The 22,034-nt window shown below is 39.6% G+C and overlaps 1 protein-coding gene across 6 annotated transcripts in view; it reads right to left on the reverse strand.

Moving 5' to 3' along the window:
• Positions 1-4,962: 4,962 nt before the first annotated feature.
• PTCH1 (patched 1) overlaps positions 4,963-22,034 on the reverse strand; it is a 73,320-nt gene continuing 56,248 nt past the window's right edge. For 5 of the 6 annotated variants that reach the window (XM_064405796.1, XM_064405795.1, XM_064405794.1 and 2 more), the window contains 8 exons: positions 21,354-21,537; positions 19,591-19,871; positions 17,925-18,062; positions 15,860-16,002; positions 12,809-12,908; positions 11,237-11,491; positions 9,643-10,174; positions 4,963-8,152 (listed from right to left, as the gene is read on the reverse strand). In XM_064405796.1, the coding sequence (XP_064261866.1) occupies positions 9,644-10,174; positions 11,237-11,491; positions 12,809-12,908; positions 15,860-16,002; positions 17,925-18,062; positions 19,591-19,871; positions 21,354-21,537 (1,632 nt within the window). In that variant the 3' untranslated portion in view covers positions 4,963-8,152; position 9,643. Of the gene's footprint in view, positions 8,153-9,642; positions 10,175-11,236; positions 11,492-12,808; positions 12,909-13,084; positions 13,102-15,859; positions 16,003-17,924; positions 18,063-19,590; positions 19,872-21,353; positions 21,538-22,034 lie in introns of those variants that run through there. The other variant, XR_010354340.1, reaches the window with a different exon arrangement.

Raw genomic sequence — 22,034 nt, forward strand, 5'->3', positions numbered from 1 at the left:
TCACAGCTTTCTGCCTGCCCACAGAGCCTCACCATGTGCTGCTTCTCCCACCTGCTCCAGCTGTGTGCCTGGGGCCACCTGGAACCCTCTCTTGGCATGGGGAGCTGGGCCTTCCTCCGTGGCTTAGCAGCAGCTCCTGATGCCAAACCCAGCAGCTGCCCTCTGTCCCTCGGCTCATTTTGCATGGTCAGCCTGCAGAAGGGGAGGAGCCCTGGGGAGGAGCCCTGGGGAAGAGAGAGAAGAGTTTTTTTATGAAGTGTGCTCACAGCAAACAGTGCTGGTGGACATCCTGCAGAGCATGCAATGGGGAATGCAGTGGGGTGGTGGCAGGGGGTGCTGGGGAGCTTGAATGAAGAGTCACAGAATCACCACATCCTTTAGGTTGGAAGAGACCCTGAGATCACTGAGTCCAACCTTTGACTGATCAGCACTAACAGGTAGATCATAGCACTGAGTGCCACATCCAGTAATTTCTTGTACATCTCTAGAGACTGACACCACTGGTGACCTCCCTGGGCAGCTCATTCCGACGTTTAACAACCATAAAGATATTCTCCCTAATGGACTACCCGAACCTCCCCTCTCGCAGCTTGAGGCTGTTTTCTCTTCTCCTGTCGCTTTCTGCCTGGGATAAGAGCATACAGCAAAACAAAACCTGCACTTAGCTAAGTCTATTTAAGCCTCCCAGATTAACTTGCTTTTCTTCATATTTGCTTATTTTAAAAATTACCATGCATAGTGTCTTTGAAAGTTAACAGTAACATTTCATACTACCACAGGGTTATGATACACAAATTTAAAATATTTTAAACAGACATGTGTGGAGAGCATGTGTGGAGAGCCGTAGTCTCTTCTTGAGCTTCCTTTACTCCAGGCTAAGCAACCCCAGCTCCCTCAGCTGCTCCTCACAAGACTTGTGCTCCAGACCGTACCTCAGCGCTGTTGCCCTTCTCTGGACACACTCCAGCTCCTCAATGTCCTTCTTAGAGTGACAGGCCCAGAGCTGAACTCAGCACTCGAGGTGTGACCTCACCAGTGCCCAGCACAGGGCGACAATCACTGCCCTGGTCCTGCTGCCCATAATATTTCTGGTCAGGATGCCATTGACCTTCTTGGCCACCTGAGCACACTGCTGGATCATGTTCAATACCCCCAGGTCCTTTTCCACTGGGCAGCTTTCCAGCCTCTCTTCACCAAGACTGTGGGATTGCATGGAGGTGGGGCTGAAGTGCAGGACCCAGCACTTTGCTATGTTGAACCTCATGCAATCAGCTTTAGCCTGTCCAGATCCCTTTGCAGAGCCTTCTGACCCACCAGTAGATTGACACTCCTACCCAACATGTTGTCATCTGGGAACTGACTTGGGGCACTTGATCCTCTCCAGTTCATTAATCAAGATGTTAAACAGGACTGATCGCTGGGGCCCCAACACCAATCCCTTGGGAACCCCACTAGTGACAGGCCACCAACCAGATGTGCTACACCAAGGTGTGTGATCCCATACTATAATACCTGCCCTTAGCTCTTATAGTAATTTTAAGTTTTACCTGTGGGTCTTCTAAAATGTTGCAGCATAGTACAGCAGCGTATTATATTGGCTAGCAAGTAAATACTCTCAAGTAAAATGAATATCCTAATTAATATGGTTGTGTAATCCTGAAAGAGGGTTTGAATTCTCTTACTGCAAATACTATTTTAGGATGAAAGTTGTGAGTTTCCTATTTACCCTCAATATTGTACTGAAATAAGGTGCTTAAATATTTTACCTTATTAGTTTTAATAGCTGAAAAAATATCTGGTTCTTTGTTTAATGAGAAGCAATAACCCATTTGTCTCACAGGTGAATCTAACTGTAGATGGTTCATATGTTTGGTAACTAGGAAAGAGTCAATTGGCATTTTAACCTCAAGATTATTAGTTTAAATTTAAACATCTCAAGGGCTACTGGTCACCTGAGTTTGAGACTTACAGAGTAATATATATACTGTCAGAAAAGCTAGTTTAGTGCAGGAGCAGCACTCTATGATAGCAGGCTCTCCTAAAGGAAGCTCCCAACTTAGACACTCTGCTAAGATCTGACAGACCATAGAGGTGCAAACCCTCACCTTCCAGATGAGACACGACATGTCACCAGATAGAGAAAGAGCAAAGATTTCCCTTGGTTGAAGTTACAAAATCTGGGGGAAAAAAAGAAGCATGATAGTGTTACTCCTTTGACTTCTTCTTAGCTGCCAAGTACTTCTTGTTAAATGCCTTTCCCTTCTCCTCTCTTTCAAAAACCTAGGCAGACAGGCCTTCCTACAAATCTTTTCCCCAAAACAAATATCCACAGGTGCTAAACTTGACTCAACCTGGAGCAGTAAAACCAGTTTTACATAGGTGTTGAAATAAATTCGTAATATCATTTTTGGGTCTCCTAAATCAAATGGTGGAGCTCTTCCCTTTCCAGAGCACCCAGAGTCTCTCGTTTCTGCTATAAATAATTTTTCAAATATTTCAATTGTCTTTCCCACACAACAGTTGGGGAAACCCTCCTCGTTCACACATCTGTAAGTGAAGTCGAACCCTTCTGCAACCGAGGCAGAGCCCTTCCTTGCCTAAGAAGCAGTTTCCAACCTCCAGCTTCTAATCTCCCTGCTCCCCAGCGGGTTTCATTAGGCTGCGGAGTGTTAGGCAGCTAGGGGCCTGTGGAGTTGGATCCAATGCAAAGATGTGAGCTCAAGGGATGGAAAGGCCAGAGAGAAAAGCCACATTTTTTGTGCTCCATTGTGCAAAAGTTTGTATCCACTGTGCACGCTTGACATTCTAATTAATCTAGGAGATTCACAGATCCAGCAACTTTTAACTGGCAGCTTGAGTTAAGCCTGGAGAAGAGCCTGTGAGAATGCCTGGCTTAGCAAAACAGTCTAAAACACAAGTTGTTCTGTGTTCTGTGCATCATTAACCCTAAATACAATGTTCTCCATTGCAGCCTTGCCTTGCACCAGTGGCAAGGTGCTGCTTGCTGAAACACTAGCAACCCACTCAGTTACAGCTGTTAAAGTGAGAGTGGAAATGTTCATAAGGAAAGGTGTGGTAGGGTGATAAGTGGCCCAAATGACACTCCAGACAACCAAGTATCTGAGCCAGAGATTTCTTTCGTAGTGTCTATAGGAGCAAAATTATTTCTGCAGTATCAAATATGCCAGCATATACATTAAACTTTTTTTTATTTTTTCTAAAGCTGAGTACTGCTCCATTTTCCTGCTTAATTAGCTGAAATTAACCAGGGAAAGTTAAAATGGGTGTGTGTTTTTTCAAGCCACTCAAGCCAGGTAGTGTCGTTGCCTGGCACGCACCCTGTTCAGGCAGTAAGATTCAACATGTTTGCAACAAAAAAGACAAGAATGATTAAATGGAGTTGGAAAGTAGTAATTGTTCTCATTGCTTGAAGCAGACATTAAAAATAATTACAATTTGGCAATGGTATATTCAGATATAAACAGTCAGTGTCTCAAACACTCCTTGGGAGTAAAAGTTAACAAAAATGAAACACCTGTTCATATATCAGTGCTGCTGCAGTTTAGCAGCATGCAGCATTCCTGAAGCTGTTAAATACATGCATTATGCCAACAAAAATTTGGCCACATGTTTACTTAAGTCCAACCATGTTTACTTACAGCCAACCTCTGGCAAAAATCAGATCAAGTTCTTACCTGGGGTTAATCAGACTGACAGTAAAATTATAAGAAAACTAAACATGACAAGTAATATTATGTAAATAACTATTGTTGTTGCAAAACAGAATGTTTAAAGGAAAAAAAAAATCCATGTTCTGACAGACAATGTATTGATTTATTTACATGGCTTCCAGCTGTGTGAATGGAGCAGCTCCCATGGATGGCTGGAACATGAAAGATGAAGTGAGTGAGCTGAGCTAAAGCAAGGCCTAAGTGAGCACTATTCTCATGGGCTGTATTCACAAGAGCCAAATCTGCAACCTGACTCAGGCTGGCTAATCCTGAGGGTGTGAGGGAGAGTATTTTGAGTAGTAAAAACATATGTGTTGAAGTTTTGCAGTTCAAGTCTTTTAACTCTGCTTTTCTCTTTTGTGGTTAAACTTCCAGAAAACATAAAATTGAAAATTGTATTTGTATTTACTCTGGCCATGGAAAGTAAAGGCTGAATTATAAATTATATCAAGACAGGTTTGGACTTTTCCTTATGAGAAGTTTAGAAGTCTCATGTAAAAAAATCATCTAAGGGTTAAAAGATAAAGTAAAGGACTGCTGGCTCTGTGGCACTTTGAAGGATGCTTGGCAGAGTATCTGCACAGGAGAAACCACACTGCAGTTTGTGATGCAAATGACTTCAGACAGATGTTGTTACTCTGCTCTCTGCTGTAGCTTCTCCTCCCTGCCTAGTGGGGCTTGTGCAGGGCACAGGGACCTGCATCCTGGCTGGCAAGCAGTAGCACACTTCCCAGAGTGAATTCTGTCAAGAGTCCCCCTTCTTTCAGAGGGCTGTAGTTTTGAGAACTCAGAACACATTTATTTTTTCTTCCACAAAGTGGAAATACCAGACTGATTCTGTTATCCAATTTAGGGTGCAACCACAGAGATGGGAAAAAGACAAAGCATTTTCTCCCATGTCTCAGAAGAAATAACCTTTATATAAAGTGCTTTAGTCAACAAATTGTTTCATTCAGAGTGAGAATGACATGCATAACCCAGTCCTAAACCTATCCCCCAACAGGCAAAGGTAATAAACAGAATCAACAGGCAAGGACCAGCATGCTACCCTTTAGACAGGGTAACAAATGGCTCCTGCTCCAAAATGGGCAAATCTGAATATCCCATACATCCCAAATACAGAAAGATCTCAGATTCATGCTCCAAATCAGAATGATTGCATGGTTGCACCTGCAGAGATAACCAGCAGTAAATAAAGAAGCATTCCATAAACAATCAAATCCATAACCAGTAAGTTATAATATTTTTTTATTTATGTTAGAATTTCTATCAGTGTTTGAACATTAATATTTAGAGAGTTTGTACAATTTCCATTCAAAGCTTAAAATGAGAACCACGCTAGATCACAAATGGTAACTAAAATACAGTTCAGAATTGTATGAATATTCACACTCTCTTTCTCTCTTAACACTGTAAAACACTTTTTTTTCTCCAGGGGGTTTACAAGGAAAAGTGTGCACTGTAATTGTATCTCAGCAGTGTTCCAAAACATAATGGTATCATCATTACATATAAACTCTTTAAAAATATACTTCTGTCAAAAGACTCGATGACTACTATGTACACTACAAAAATAAATTTTCATATAAATAAATTATATGGCATAATTTTATCTTTGTAACTGAAATGACACAAACCCATTCCTACCAAACAGGCAGACAATGAGACCCAGTTTGAATATTTTTTTTCCTTTTAACTCCTTACACTAAAAGCTACAACAAGTCCATAATGTAAATGTTATATACTCTTTCCTATTTAACATTAGTAAGCACTCTATACAAATAAAAATCCATTAAACAGTAAAAACATAACTGTAATAGTGTTTCCAATAGAAATAAAATCCCTGCATTTTGTTTGTTATAAACTGGCATGACAAATACTGTAAGAAAAACATTCTTATGATACAAAAATATAAATATCACACATGATTAAAAAAGTTAAGAAACGAAACCAAAACAAAATAAATGTTGCCAGCCACTGAGTTCTCCCCTTGCCAATGTGACTATCGAAGAAGAAGGTCTACATTGTGCACAAAGCAGCAGACAGCTCACCCACACACAAGCACGCAAGAAGACTCGGGCAGGAGCAGGTGGGAGACACTGCAGCTTGCCCTGGGCCCTTTCCCTCCAAGGAAGAGCAGGAAGCAAGGCAGCCTGTGGCACAGCGTGGTGCCAGTGGGAGCCCTGCCAATCTCTGACACGTGAGCGCACAAGCTTGGTGGTTGAAGGTGGCTTCCAATTAGTATCATGAAGTTTTGTTGCAGAGTGTGTATGATCTGAGGTCACTATGCTGCTAGTGCTAAATTGAGGCCCCTCACCTTTTTGTCATCAAGAGTTTTCATGTTAGACAGTGAACTGGACTAGTAGGCAGTTGTGACATTAACCCTTGGTGTGCACTGAAACAGTAGCTTATGTATCACGGGAATGACACCAGGCTCTCGCCACCTGCTCTTCGAGCGTTCACATTGGAGATCTGTAAACAAGTGCCTCATATCAAAGTGTTTTCAAGTGAGCAAAAAAGGCATGGAAATTTGTGCATTCTAATTATCCCCATTTGTTTTGCTGGCAAGGTCTGTAGGCAAAGATAGACTCCCTGAAGCCACTGGAGAAAAACACTTTCCCATCAAAGAATTGGCCACTGCTGTTCAGGTATACATAAAGAAAAGCCCCACCACTGCTGTATTTAGAAACTGAATATTCGTTGTGTTTGGCTCTGAATACAAAAGTGAACATCTACCTGCTCTAAAAAACCAGCTTGGTGAAGGGCAGAAAAAAGATTAAAAAAAGAGGACAGAGATAATGAAAACTTGTGTTGCATTATTTTAAACTAAGGTTCTTTGTTCCTACGGTTCGTTTCCAACTAGAACACAGATTGTAGTGTTTTTCCAGACCCTTCACCTGCAACAATCCCCTTTTAGTTTAAAAACAATAGTACAAAAAGCTAAATTAGTTTCGCAAAGAGATCCCAGTTTAGCTGTTATAATTAAAAGTGCCAATGCAGCATGGGAAAACACAAACAATAAAGAAAAGAACTATCCAGGCTTTAAGTGTCATTACCATCCCGGCCCACCAGAAAGCCATTTATATTTAAAAGTGAATATACTTTTTTTTTAATCCTTCCATTTGATTTTTATTACTTACTATTAATTCCTTCCTGCCATGAAAATAAGGTGACCAAAGATACTGCTTTCAATGCTGTAATGACTCAGCTAAGCTGTGGCTGACCATTAAACAATCCATTATCCAGCCATTCCAAATTAACAGTATCAAAGTAAGGCAGATGCTCATTGTATTTCTATAACCACCAGCACCCGTCAATACCCAGCACCTTTGGAAGTGAAAAAATAATGGTTATAGTGCTTGCACTTACCTGGCATATTTTGTGAGGGAAAAAAAACCTCAAAGCACTACATGGACTGTAACTAAGTCTCACAACATTCCTGGGAGGTAGGTAAGTGTAATTATAACCATTTTACAGGATGAAAAACTGAGGCATCGGGTAGTTAAGTGACTTGACTAAAGTCATGTGAAACAGGTCATTAAGGATTTGGGAACTGAAACATAATTCTAAACCTCAACTCCCTGTCTTCTCTAGCATTTTAGTTGGGCCTTTGATGATGGCAACAATCTATTGTTGTATATATTGGTAAACAACAACAGAGTTTTCACTAGTGCCTACTAACAGGGAAAGCCAGACTCACATCAGCATCAGTGGGTTTGTAAGCCCACCAAGTGTTAACATACAGTAAAAGAGAAACTAGAGTACACCAGGAACATGCACACAAAAGCACGCATATTTCCAGGTGCACACTTGGATGCATACAGCAAAACAAAACCTGCACTTAGCTAAGTCTATTTAAGCCTCCCAGATTAACTTGCTTTTCTTCATATTTGCTTATTTTAAAAATTACCACGCATAGCGTGTTTGAAAGTTAACAGTAACATTTCATACTACCACAGGGTTGTGATACACAAATTTAAAATATTTTAAACAGACATGTACCTTTTAAAAAATCCTATTACATAAGCAATATTTGCATAGAATTATACAAGTAAATTATAAAATATTTAAGCAGCAGCAACTTATGCTGAAATTCAGAACTAGATTAAGCTTAGTTGTGGCACAGACATCAATGTACAAAAAGTACAAAGAGCACACAATATTGTCCCCATTCTATTGCCCAAAGGCAAATTACTCCAGACTATACTACTTTACATCATTCTTTTGTATATTACATATGTGTACATCTTTTAAATACTTAAAAGAAATATTTAACAAAATAATACAATAGGTTACAGTAACAGTGAACTGTTGTCCTGATGCAGCATGTCCTTTTCTACAACTTCAAGCAGTTCTTCTCTTCAAGCAGTTCTGGAATATAGTTTTCCATCTTTGGCCTCTTCTTTGCTTCAGTTATTACCCTGTACAAATAAGGAGAGAGAAAAAAGCAAACATTCACTAAATTTCAAGAAAAAATGAACAAATCAAATGAAGCCAACTAATTTCATTATTCTTGTGGTTAGAGTTAGCAGTCAGGAAATGCTAGCTCTACTTTCATCTCAGTCATTAATTTCCTGGTGAAGAAATACTGATGCAAATTAAAAAAATGTAGATGCTTTAATTTCTAAGTTTGCAGTTTTAGATAGCTGTGACAAATTCAGTCAAAACCAATGAACAGTCGAATGAGAAGTATGCTACATTGAATACTGAACTTATTTAAGAATCTCACATCACCATACACTTCAGCTTGAAAAGACTAAGCCCAAGTATTACCTTATTCTGTGGATGCTATTATTTGTCATATTTCTAGACTGCAAGGCTAAAGGCATTCACATCTATTTACGCTTTGGGGTGTATGGCGAGACATTTTATAATTCAGAAAGTGGTTTCATTTTGAATTATCATTAAAATTTCCATCAAAACTTTGAGTGTGTGCATACACATGCATGCACATGTACATGCAAAATATTCTAGAATCAAAATAAAATTACTTGCTCTGCTCAGACTGTCACTGTCTGTCACTGAAAAGCTCAGACAAGCAAAGAGAAAAAAACAGTAATCCACAGATAAGTAACTACTCTAACACGTTATTTTTCCCCTGAAAGAGAAGAGCATTGTAAAAATAGTGAGAAATGGTTTTTCATGTAAGAGCCCCAAGAAGTTGTCAATGTAAAAGTCCAATGGGCAGCTCTATCCTGTGCAAACCTGCAACTGCCACTGCAGCTGCCCCGGCAAGGCAGAGGTCAGCTCAGACACCTCCAGTGTTCGAGGTCACTGGGAAGGTCTCTGAAGGCCCCCCCAGAAGAGCAGGGGATACTCTGCTGAGCAGCACTGCACTAGACGTAGTAGGACTTCCCAGTTCTCATTTGGCTCATCTTCCAGAGAGATTCAGTCCTTATTATGGACTTTAAATGGACTTTCTTTCATGAAGTATTTTATTCGAGACAACAACTCCTGAAGTAACTAACACAATTTTAAACTCTCCTAGGCAATGTCATTTTATATAATGTTTTAGAGCATGCCTGATTCAGGGATCAGATGACAGGACTTATGCAATGGTAAATGCAGTCACACAGCTCTGAAACTGTTATACAACATCTCTGCTTTATTTTCCTTATCTGGTAAACTGGGATTGTATGACGTACTTAGCCATTTTGCAAGGCTCTTCGAAGCAGTTAATACCTGAATGCACTGTGACTTCCCAGTGTTGCAGTGCACTATCTTAGCCAACCTCATGTCTAGTGCAAAATGTACTATATTCACAGTTAGCAGATTTAAAGTGATCAGTGTGACCTGTAAGTAGTGCTATCTATGAAAAGTTACCTCTGAGAAAGTTTATTTTTACTATTTCTTTTGATCACACCATTGCCTGACACAGGCCAAAGCTTGCAGTTACATGGCATGGACCTACCTTATTGTGAGCTGTTGCCAGGTATCCTTTCCTCACATTCAACATCTTGCAGTTCTATAACTTCCACTTTAGAATTTCTTCTTTCACACCGCACATTGAAAGGCACGTGGGGGTCCTCAAATGGCGCATGGCCGGCTTCGTGGTGTCCCTCGTAGGATGGAAAGCTCGCTCCCCGAGAGCTGTGGCTGTGCAGGGCAGGGTGGACAGCGACAGTGACTGAGGCCGAGGCAGTCACAGTAGTGATGGGCTGGCAGTAAGCTGCTCCTGCTGCACCTGCAGCCCCAAATGCCGGGCTCCTCACGCTGTGGGAGCGAGCCTTGTGGCCCAAGCGATCCCTGCTGCTGCTGGGTGCCGGGTGCCCTTCAGTAGAAATTTCAAAAGCGTCCCTGCGAGGGCGGTAAGGAGGTGGTCGCGGCCCTTCCCTCGCTTCCCTTTTGGGCTGTCTGCCCTGATGCCACGGCTGCTGCGCACTGGGCTCTGGATTTGGCTGCAGCCGAGGGCTTGGCTGATGCCTTGCTTCTGGCTGAACCACCTGAGAAAGACACACACGGTTACGCCTCTGACAAAGCAAAGCAAGCAAATACTACACTTGCTTATATTTTATGCTGGGAATAATAATAATAATAATGCTCTGACTCTATAAAGGGAATGTTGTGGAACCTGATAATTGATTTTTCCATGGTTTTTGTCTGAAGTTATTGAAATCTGGAAAGCAAATCTTCAGAAAAACACAGGATGACAGCTGAAAACATTATTGTAAGCTTCCTACATGCTGGTCCATCTTTTCAAAGGGATGGGTGACAAGCACTTGGTCTTAACTCAACAAGCAGAATTGCAGGCATTTGGAAAAGGCTATTCCATGCAGGGAACATACACAGGATGTTAGTAGAGTAGTTTGTATAGACTGTAGGAATCTGTTTTCTGATTTCCATAAAGAGCGTGAAGCACAGCAGCTACATCAGTCAATAAACCGTGACCAACTTCAAATGTGGCTGTGCTTGTACCTATTTCTAGGCCTCTGCTGAACAAAACCAGATCCGCATTGCAGCTCAGCATGCAACATCAGCAGGGGTAGGAGACAGAGCTTTTTCACTTTCCTTTGAAACTGCAATCATGCCAACCCAGTAGCAAGATGCAACAAGGCCCAATATTTGGTACAACACTTAAACTGCTTTCTTCTGGCTCTAATCTTTCTCCCCAAAATGTGCTGCCACAGAGAGGTATATGATAGCAATCCACAAGGAGCTGTGTGAAAGAGGTTGGAACTTCTAATCTCTCCTCCTCCTGTCTCTGAAAAGTCATCAAACAGACTGAGAGCTCTCTCTTGTGGCTGGTGCCAATAGGATGTAACAGCAATTACCTGTGCCAAAGGCCCTGCTTTTGCACCACCACTTTACCCCCAGCTCAGTTCTAAAGGAGAGAATGAGGAAAACCTTCACTCCTTACAAACAGATTTTGGCACAAAGTCACAAAGCACAATCGGTCAGAAAGAGTTTTCCACGAAAATAAACAGATTTTTTTAAAAGAAACGAAAACAAAACACACCAAAAAACTTCTTCTTGCCCTCCTGCTAATACATATGAAAGCTACTTACAGTGGACCTTGCAAAGAGAGGATTCTCCGTTGCTTCCACTATTACTTGATGGACTGGTGCCCCAGGACCTTGTGTGGCCTCGTACTGATGCAGCTCTTCACTGATGCCAGACACTGTGGTTTGAGAGCTGTACTCAGAATCAGAGGAATCTGAAGCATTATTTGTATGGCCAGGTGGCAGTGCAAACCTCACAGTACCAGGGGGTGGCTCAGGAGATGGTGTGGGCAATCTGTCCTGTCCATTAGCTGGAGAAACCTGATGACAGCAACACTTTCAGTTACATTCAGCTAGCTTTACCCTTTTAATCACTAGTGCTTGAGACAAACAATGTTGTGCCAAATACACCCTGCCATGCCACAACATGCTTAGCAACAGTTTTCTGATGAACACAGAAACTGAACTGAAAAAAAATAATGGAAGTATAAAAGACATGACCTCCATCTGCAGATACATATGTAAACAAGACTACACAGATTCTTCTGAATATCATTGTATCAGGAAAAGCATACATGTGTGTATGTGCATGCACTTGCAAATATAAAACTGCTGTGCTCGTCTCCCTTCAGCAAGCACTAGCAGTGATTTCATAAAAGCACCTCAATGGGTTGGGACAGTGTTACTACGAGTCTGTTTGCAAAGAGAGATGGATACACACATCACAGCAATATATGCAGTAATAACACACACATTCACATTGTCTGAGTAAGAGACACGTCATGCATACTGTTAGGAATTAGGAGAGTGCACGTTGTTGTCAAAACTGTTTTACTATTATTAAAAGAACCCAAACACTTCTGAAATATACCAGTGCTGAATACTTGTGTTTTGTTTTTGTGCCTACACACATATGACATGTGAAACACAGCACACTGATTCTATTGACATGTGATAGAGATAACCCCACCATAACACAATAATTATATTAACTACAGAGCAGGCAATAAATGACCGACAACCAAATACAAATTTGGTATCTGTGAATCCTGGAGTCCAGACTTGGACTTTATACTGTAAAGTCTTCTAAGTGATGACATATCTAAGTGAAGCTTTCCCCACATCAAAAATGCTGCTTGAGGCAGGAGAATGCCACAGGGAGAGGTGACTGGGCTGCGGGGACCTTCTGGCAGGCCAATCACGGTTATCAAGGTGTGGTCTGTCGACCACCACTGTGTGTGCTGGTCCACACAGGCCTTCCTGGTGGTCTGCTCAGTTAAACACTTCCAGAAATACAACAGAGCCAGTGAGGTAAGGAAGTAGCAAATATGTGTACAAAACAAACTATCTTTTGTAAAATATTGAGGGAAATTTTACAAACTTGTTTGCATATCACATTATATCAGGTTTGCTTATTGTGACCTCCAAAACAAGACTTATTTTTAAAAAAACAGCTTTAAAAAAGAGTAGTATCAACTACGTAACAAACAGCACTTGTAATAAAAACTTATAAAGAAGCCTGAGAGCAAGGAACTTAATCCAAGAAAATTTTAAAAATACTTTCTAAAATTGGGGGGTGATTGAGGACAGCAGCACAGACATAGTATTATTTTTCTGTTCACCATTAATTTTACTGACCTCAGGGTATGGTCCAAAGAATGAGAGAAGAACAGGAAGCAGCACCAATCCATTGAGAACTCCCAGAATGGTTAGGATTGCCAAAACAGCAAAGAAATACCTAAAGTACAGTTTAAATGGTTTGCGAGAGAGAATAGCCACTGTTAGAAACAAGGGATTACAAATTACTCCTACATATGTTAAAAATAATACAGATACTAAATTAACTCTAACATATTACTAACATCAAAGGAAACAATTATATCACTTTCCATATAAGATATAGGAGTTTTTTACCTTTTGAATTAGAGAAGCTACATTCCACAAAGTGTTAGTTGAGAAAGGAAAGAAAAAATTTGTTAATTTCTCAGAATCTGGAAGCATGTAATGTTATTTATGAATGTGTTACACAAACACAAAAATATGGAATGCACAGGGAATGGCTGAATGGATTGAAAGCACAAATACAATGAAAAGGGGCCCCCATTAGTGAAAACCCAGCAGAAGCAAACAAATGAAGTGAAGGGTGTAGAATTTAAACAATTTAGTGTAGAAGGAAAAGAAGCCCTCTTCTCCCAGCAGCTAATCCACTGTGAAATGCTTCTGCAACTTACAGCAGAATGTCTAATTAAATCTACAGTATATCAGGTAAGGGTTTTCCTTGCCGTTCATTAATCAAACTTAACGCCTAGATTTCTGTGAGTTCCAGTTTTACCACATAGCTTGAATTGCAACTCTTTTACAACACAGGAACCCGCTTTCTGCAAAGAAAATGCCCATTCTATAGTAAGCTTCAGCATTGTACTGAGTAAGAGTGCTCCACAATGGCAGAGCTGCATTGCAGGCTAATCTTTTGTTGAACAATTTAGCATCTCTGAATACTCTTGTTTTGCGTCAGCCAATTCAAACATAAAGGCTGAAATACTATGGAAGAAGAGAAAAGTGCACAAGTAGTTGTCCTTTCCCACCACTGAGGGCTAAGGTCTGGGATCCTTCATGAATACCAAGGTAAACCTGTCAGTAAAAGGAAAGTCTTGCTAGTTGGTATTCGGCACAGCTGGGGCTCAGACTAAACTTAAGGCTGCGTTGTAACTAATGATTTCAAGGACTCAGTCCTGGTAAATTCCTGGAGGAGAAGGCAAAGGAGAAGTACAGAGGGCAAGTTTGCTACTAATGGGTCTGCTGATTACATTGTCTAGCTGGCAACAAACTTTACTGCCTCCCTGTTTCCACATCGGATCAAATATATCAGACTCCTGTAAAACTATAAATATCCCGCTATTGTAAACATTTGGGAATTTCTGATCTGCATTAACAAAAATCAGCAAGCCAATCTACTCTACTAACATAAACCACCAGAACTTTAAACTGGGACACAGATCAACAACAGACATTAAAAACATTTGCATCTCATCCATCTAACGTTAGAATAAACAGGAGGATTATAGCTTTGACCAGTTGGTGTATACAGTGTCTGTTAATTTACTTAATCTTCCACATTGCTGGACTAATCTGTCGCTTTCCGGAAGTTTAGGATCTTCTTCGCCCACTCTAACAATGCTCAGGCTCCCCATAGTTTATTTTATTATATTTTTTAAACACAGCAAACTGAAGTGAGATTGTGCTATAAAAACAGAAACTGATGGCCAAAAAAAGTAAAATAACGTAAGTTGAAAAGTTGAAAGGCTCATTTTATAAACTGAGTGCACATCCAATCCAAATTTGGTGTGAAGGGCTGCTACAATCTTCCATTTGCTATGACACAAATATGTGTGCCAAAGTCTCATCTGTTAAGTAGGAAAGTAGCACACCAAAAATATACCCCTGTAAATTTAGGTTAAAACTATCAGTAACCTGTGCATCAAAATGTTCCAACCCTTACAAAACCAGGTCCTAAAAGAATAATTCTATTTCTTCAATACCAATTCAATAAAGTTAAAAAATAGTGATTTTGGGGGAAAAAATTTGTTTCAGGACATGGAATGCCTATACAGTAATAATCTTCATGCAGGTTTCATGAGATCAAACTACAAACTGCCTGCTTTCTTCAAATCTCTTTCATACATAAACAAAAAGCCTGATGAGATTTAGCAGTCATTCTCTCAGTTCCTGCCCCTGACATTTGTTGTTCTTGTTGTCAAATGGATGTCAGTTAAGTCTAGTCATCTATCCAGCTTATGTCTACCTAAGTAGTTAAGCCATCTTTCAGAGCATTTTTATTTGGCCCAGTTCTACCTCAGTTCCATTTTAGGGCTTGGATTATTTTTTTGTGTATGTGCACTATAGTTTACCACAAAGAGCCTGTGTTACTTCTAAGATTAGCCATTTTGCAGAGCTCCACAGGTTGTTTGGAATAGAAGAGGATCTGTTTCATTGCACTTCTCAAATTTCCCTCAAGAAAAGACTTGCTTTCCTCTATACTTGACAAACACACATTCTTAATTATATTCACAAGAAACAGCCTGCTTGTAGTTCTAAACAGAAGGGCCTTTAGGCTTTGCTGTACAAAATTTTAGTATGAAGTTCTGTGTTCGTATTTATGGTTCCCCAGCTCCCAAACAGCACCTTCTCCCCCCGACATCCCCCCACCCCTTTTCCTCATTATGTAAAACCTACATAAGGATAGAAGGGGAGGGCCCTGAGAGAGTCACTTGCAGCACAGTTGAATGTTTGTAGGTTCACATGTCTTTTGCATACAAATTCTTGTGCATACAAGAAGTCTGGAGGACCTCAAGGCTAAAGGTCAGCTGCAGCTAATACTGGACAATACAAGATGCTTTGAACTAATTCAAACCCAGAATCAGCAAACTTTCTAAAGAGCAGCATTATTGTGTTCCTTCACGCTAAGTCTCAGATTTTCCTGGAACAGATTTTAATGTCAGCAATGGAAATACTACCATGTCTAGCATGTAACAAGGAGTTAATAAAACAGAGGGAAAGCAGGACCATGACATAAGCATACTTGACACATCATGCATAGTAATAAAATGACAGATTCACTGAAGTGAATAAAAATTTAAAGCACACCTATTTTTATTTTTGAAAGAAAGTCAAAACACGAAAATGCTTTACCTGACAATAAAATCAAACTCTGATCCTGCAAGCATTAACACCCCAAGCAGAGTGGACACGGCCCCATCCAGCACTGGTGCAAACATGTGTTCCAATGCAAGAACAGCCCTATGGTTCCTGTCTCCTATGGCAGTTAAAAACGCCTGTAAAACAAAAAAATCCATTTCCTTAGGCAGATGTATACAACCTTCCAAACAGTCTCTCTCCTAGTATACACAGATTTCCATCAGCTAATTACTCTAAACTACAGTTTATCAAAGTTACCTCTGTAGCTGCCTAACCCTTGAGAGAAGGTTTGATCCTGCAGATATACCACATAGCAGCTGCTGAAGGCACATAACCAGAGTAAGCACTAATAACAGAGTCAGACCATAATAATTCTGGAAGCAATGCCTACTTGCAACAGTAGTCTTTTGTCTCTGGATTTGCCTATTTCCACCTGAAAAGAATCCACATCCTGCTGAAAGCACTTCAGGTGTGAAAATTGCCTGGCTATTCCTCTCATTCTTGTGGGTCCATGTCTTCTGTGACTTTTTTTAACATTTTCATTTCACTCAAAAATGTTTTTGAAACTTTTAGGACTTCAAAGCTGGCAGGTCTATACATACAAAATTATCCTAGGAATAGTGCTGAACATGGTAGTGCCTGAGCAACAATATCACTAGTGAACTGTCTTCACCCCTACAACTCTGTATGCATAAGCTTTATCAAGAACACGCAAATGCTGGTGTTATAAATTTGTCTATTCTGTGTATGACTTAATAGTTTAAGGAAACAAGAACCTGACTGATCTTATTGTGATTTGTAAGGGCTCTCTTTAGTTAATTCCCTACTCGCTTTTAAGACATGTGCTGAAGCAGCTATCCTCCTCACAGTCCTGGAATTTAAGTCTCTCTTCTCTGCAAGTAGAAAAAAACAAGGTCACAATTCACAAGCAATAGCAAAAAACTGACCCACTACTGGATTATGAATCACTCTCAAACTCAGTTAAATTCGGCATTAAAAGTTCCAGCACTAACTTTTTGGTTTATACAACACTGATTTGACTATTTATATGTTCCAAAGCTTTTATCTCCAGGGTCAATGTGAGAAAACCACTATTTTCAGTTTGCTTGGCATTTTACCTTCAGGCACAGGTGATCAGTAAAGTCCTGTAAATTAAGTTTGTTTCTTCCCATCTAGAAACAACTCTTTTGTCCTCTTTTTTTTTGTTCCATTTTTTCTGTTTTAAGTCCTCAATACTAAAAAGCTGTCATTTCTTTCTTCCTCATCTATACTAACACTTCCCAAATGATTCCGAGTCCTAGCAAATTCATTTACCTCCAAAAGTCTATCTGTATCAGCAGGGGAAAAAAAGATGTCATCACTTGAGGGATCCAATTGCTCCTCTTTAACCTTATCCTATTTCCACTTTGGTTTTTCTCAAAATGATTATTTTCATTTAGGGTGACTTTATGTGCGCTAACTCTGTACATCATCTAAACCACTAGAAAAACAGTAGAAAAATAGTTTCCCACAGACTGCATGTCTGTGCCCACTATTATTAGCCAATGGCTTCTGAAAAGAAGGTGCAAATTTTACAAACAGAACTAATTCAAACATGTTCACATTCAAGAAGTCCAAAAACACCAAATGACAAGATCTGATTTTGAAAAACTCATCTGAAGAATTCTCTTTTGCAAGACAGAGAATCTACATAAAAGAGGCAACAAAAAGCTGTGTAAGGGTGATGCAGCAACACTGAGGCTTCAGACAAGGATCATGAGAGTCTGGAGTGAAGCTAGGTGATTTAAGATCTCTCTTTTCTCTATATAATTGCATTAATCAAACAAACAGGTATCACAGTTAATTCTTTCTTGTCTTCTGGGAGACTGACTCAATAGTCAGGAACCACCTCATCAAGATCAACTCCGTTCCATTGAGACAAACAGAAAGGTACACAAAACTGTGACCATTTTCCTTCTGAGAATCATGTCACTGACAAGAAACTGTAAGGATTTGTGATTTGAACACTGCCACCATTTTATTTTAAGACGTTTTTAAAATGCTTCTTGATTTTACATACCAAAGCGACATGAACAGTGAATTCCACACCAATGCCAACAGAAGCAATCAGGATAACCACAGGCACTGCACTCAGCTTTATTCCAATCAGACCCATCATGCCAAACAGCTCCACAGTCATCAGTGCCAGCACCACCACCTAGATGATTTCAAACATCTGTTAGTATTTTCTTACACTCCAGACAACGAGGAGACATTTCCAAACAACATGGTTACCATAGGACATATTCCTCAAAGCCACCGTATATTCCCAAAGACAAGCTGCTCTTACTTGTTTCATTATTCTGAATGGCAACGAATGCTGCTACATGCCAGTCTAAATTACACCCTAAGAACCAATTAACACATGAAGCACCAGCTTTGTACTGGTTACAATCCATCAGTGAACTGAAAAACCATTTATTCCTCCTTATCATGGACACTCACAAAAAGTATATTTTTCTTTTTCACCCATCTTTCAGACAATGCTTCCAGAAAAAGCATCTTTCAACTACCTGTATTTGAATTCTTTTGTAGACCTGCAAATATAAGTGAGGATGTCTAAAGCACAGAAGAAACTGAATGCCATAATCAGTTGGTGAGTCTCAGGTTACAGAGGGACTCTCAGCTTTTAAGGTATTTGTGGGGGGATTGACATGGACAAAGTGAACAGTTAAATATAAGAGGAAGCTTTTATTTTTCTTTCATCTACCTTGTAAAAAAAAAAAAAACTGAGGAAAATTGAGGGAAGGAAATCTGGAGAATGAACTTTAAAAGTATCTAAAACCAAGCAGGGGGAAAAAAAGAAAAATAGACACACTTATAAAAGCAATGGTGGACTCGGAAAATAAACTCCTTTACCAAAGGAGAAAAAGTATCCACTACAATAAATGATTTTATAAGCTAATGAATCAAGAATAATAACATAAATTGCTTGATAAGGTGCTATGAAAAATATTCTAGACTAAACATTTACCTTTTAACATACCTGTCATATAAATGTACATTAAAAAAACTAGTAACTGTTTTATGCTTTTCTACTTCTGGCTTTTTATAAACCATACAATAGTTTATGGAATTTAAACATTAGGGACATCATCATTCAATTTAACTTGAATGTTTACTGAGAGGCTTTTGGTGCCTTGCAGAAAGCATGGAGGAGTATTCTCTGCAGTTTATGATTTTATGCTCTTTCTCCTAGCTCAGTTACAAGCTTTCCACAGTTTGTACCCTACAACATAAGTGCTGCAGTTTTTTCCGGAAATACTGCATTCAGAAATGGCTGGGAAAATTTACAGACAAGTTAGTCTTAAGCAACTGCCTTGAAAAATAATTATGTGTGACAAAAGAAGAGAAGGAATACAGAATTTGAAATTGTTTTAATAAAGCTCTTAATTTTCCTCTGTGTCTTTATTTCTTATGTTAGTGTATATTTGAGCATGGGTAAAAGTTTATGTACCTTTCTAAGAAACCTTTAAACCTGCAAAAAAGGTGGCCAGAAGATTAAGGCTATTAAGGTTTGTACCTTCAGCATGAACCCTACCCCCTCAAGTTGAATAAATATATAATGAATGATGCAATATACATACTCCACCAGAGGCCCAGACATAAACAAAACCTTCCCGACTACAGCAAGAGCTATGCTGAAAGGAATTTGACTTCAACAAAGACCCTTATAATAAACTTACAATGATCCCAGCTGTCCAGGGGTTTAGGAGGAAGAGGGCACACACCAGAAACGTGCAAGCTAAAACCACACTAATGGATAAGAGGAGCCAGTGACGAAGTCCAATGTACTGCTCCCAGAAGAGAAATGGGTAACCATTAGGGTAGCTGGAGATCCCCAAGCTGCTGTAGTTATTACAGATAGCTCTCACTTTCTCGATAGCCTCCACAAAGTCAGAAGTTTCACGCAATCCATTGAGGTAGAAAGGAAACTGAGCATATTCTATGGGCTCGGCTGCTGGAACTAGGAAAATGACAGCAGTGTTAAAATGCACTTATGGGAAGAAGATGATATACAGAGACCAGGGTTAGCAAAACATTTTATTCTTCACAGCAAAATGCATAAAAGGTGGCAAATTTGAATTTACTTGTTTGGAATTAATTATAGTTTTAAAACTCTCCAATAAAGAGAAACTGGAAACAGTACCTGAGATTACTCTATTTTATCATGCAGTGTGATTGGACAAACACAGCCTCCACCAAGTTCAGTTATGTATAATTTAACCGTTATCTTTCAATCCATGTATTTAATCCTGATCAGTGTTATAGTGCTTTTTACTGAATACCTAATCAAAAATCCCTAACTGCAACATAAGAGAAGACAATCACACAATTAAAAAATTTTATCTAAATGCTCCTCTTTTATGCAGTTTCTTCAAAATCAAAGGTCTTTCCCTGAGATTAACTGAGATTCACTGACACAAAACTAGAGAAAAATTAGGCTTGAGTAGGTTGCTTGTTTTTTAAAGATTTCCATCAAATATTTGGAAATTCAGATGCAGAAATCCACATTCAGATGGAAAATAGTGGAGGAAAAATCCCCATAATATAGAAATAATGGCTTACCAAGGAAATACATAACATTTTATCTCTTAAAAATTTGACAAACCAATACTCTCCATACTTCTTTTTGAGTGTAATGCGAGGTCTCCTCTATGACTAGAAAAGGCTTCTTCAACAAGCTTTTGGTTACTGCCATTGTGTGTTCTAACCCCGCAGCTTCATTCAGTTGACTTGCTTAACATGATTTGCCCTATTATAATCTCAACTATAAATTTTCATTAAGACAAACTTGGCCGACTGCCACAAAGCTCTAGGGTTTGGATACACTGAAGCATGGTTATCCAACCACATTTCCAAGAGCACCAGTTGTCCCCTATATGCCCTCTCCCCTTCCCTACTGGTGTCCAACTAGCAATCCTCAACTGAAAGCTGAATCAAAGCCAGCTTTTGGTATTGGTGCCAGGAAAACAGTGAATGGTGTGAAGTGGGATTTCTCCCCCAATCCCTCTAGCTCTTGTATGATATCAGTGTAGTAGCTTAGTGTATGAGTTACCTTGGTAAAAATTTCTTAGATATTAAGAATTGAGAAAAACCATGATAGAATTTCAGTAAAGAAATTTCAGAATAACTTAAGAAGGAATTTCATTAAATGCCCAGGTTTCTCACACAGACAGAACTATCAGGTAACACTTTAAAAAGCAATGCTTACTATAATTTTTTAGAGCTTTAAACTGTTCTATAACTCATTATTCAATATGATAAAACCCTGCAATGGTGTCACAGTCTCAGCAGTGCTTCAATCTCCTATGACTACAGCATAACACAATGTCTTCTCCTGCTTATCCTTCTGAGCCCCGTGCAGCATCAGGGGTTACTGGTGCTGGAAGGAAGGAGTGGGGGCACTCATGTAAACTGTAGGATGTTAAGACGAAACACAACTTACTCCTCAGCCGTGTTTCTGGCATGTAGTCTGCTTTGTCATGGACCCACTCTGGGCGGTGCGGGCGGATGTTGGCTTGCGAGGCAGCATACGCCACAGGGTCATTGCTAACCCAGGCTGTCAGGTAGATGTAGAAAGCATTTGGGTTAATGATTCCATCCGCATCCACCAGACGCTGTTTAGTCAACTGCAAAATGGGAAAAAATTAGAAGGCTTTCAGAGTAAGTTTTGCTTTCAGCGCTCTTGCCATAATGCTTTCAACAAATGGCCTGGTGACGCAACACACGTATAGAAGGGTAAAAGCAAATGAAAAGGACATGAATCTTCACTGGAAAGGACTTATCAGTAAACTATTGCTGGACAACAAAAGCAAAATCTAAGAAAATGCAGTGACAGTGGTTATTTATAAATTAGTACTCATATAATATTTGCAATAACCAGTAAATCAACAGATGGTTCCAGAATACATTGAACCAATTAAATCCAAATTCTGAAAGACTGCAGCCAAGAATGAAAAACAACTAAGTTGGAGAAACATATTTAAAGACACGGAAAGAAAACCTGGCAAGAGTCCCTATACATGTCTGTGTGCAGTTAACCTCTGTTGTTAACACTGAAGGAAATGCCACCCAGTAAATGGAGGAGAGCTATAAAAATAAAACAACATCTGTATAAATTTTGCTA

The sequence above is a fragment of the Passer domesticus genome, chromosome Z (genome assembly GCF_036417665.1).
Source record: "Passer domesticus isolate bPasDom1 chromosome Z, bPasDom1.hap1, whole genome shotgun sequence".
Taxonomy (NCBI): Eukaryota; Metazoa; Chordata; class Aves; order Passeriformes; family Passeridae; genus Passer; species Passer domesticus.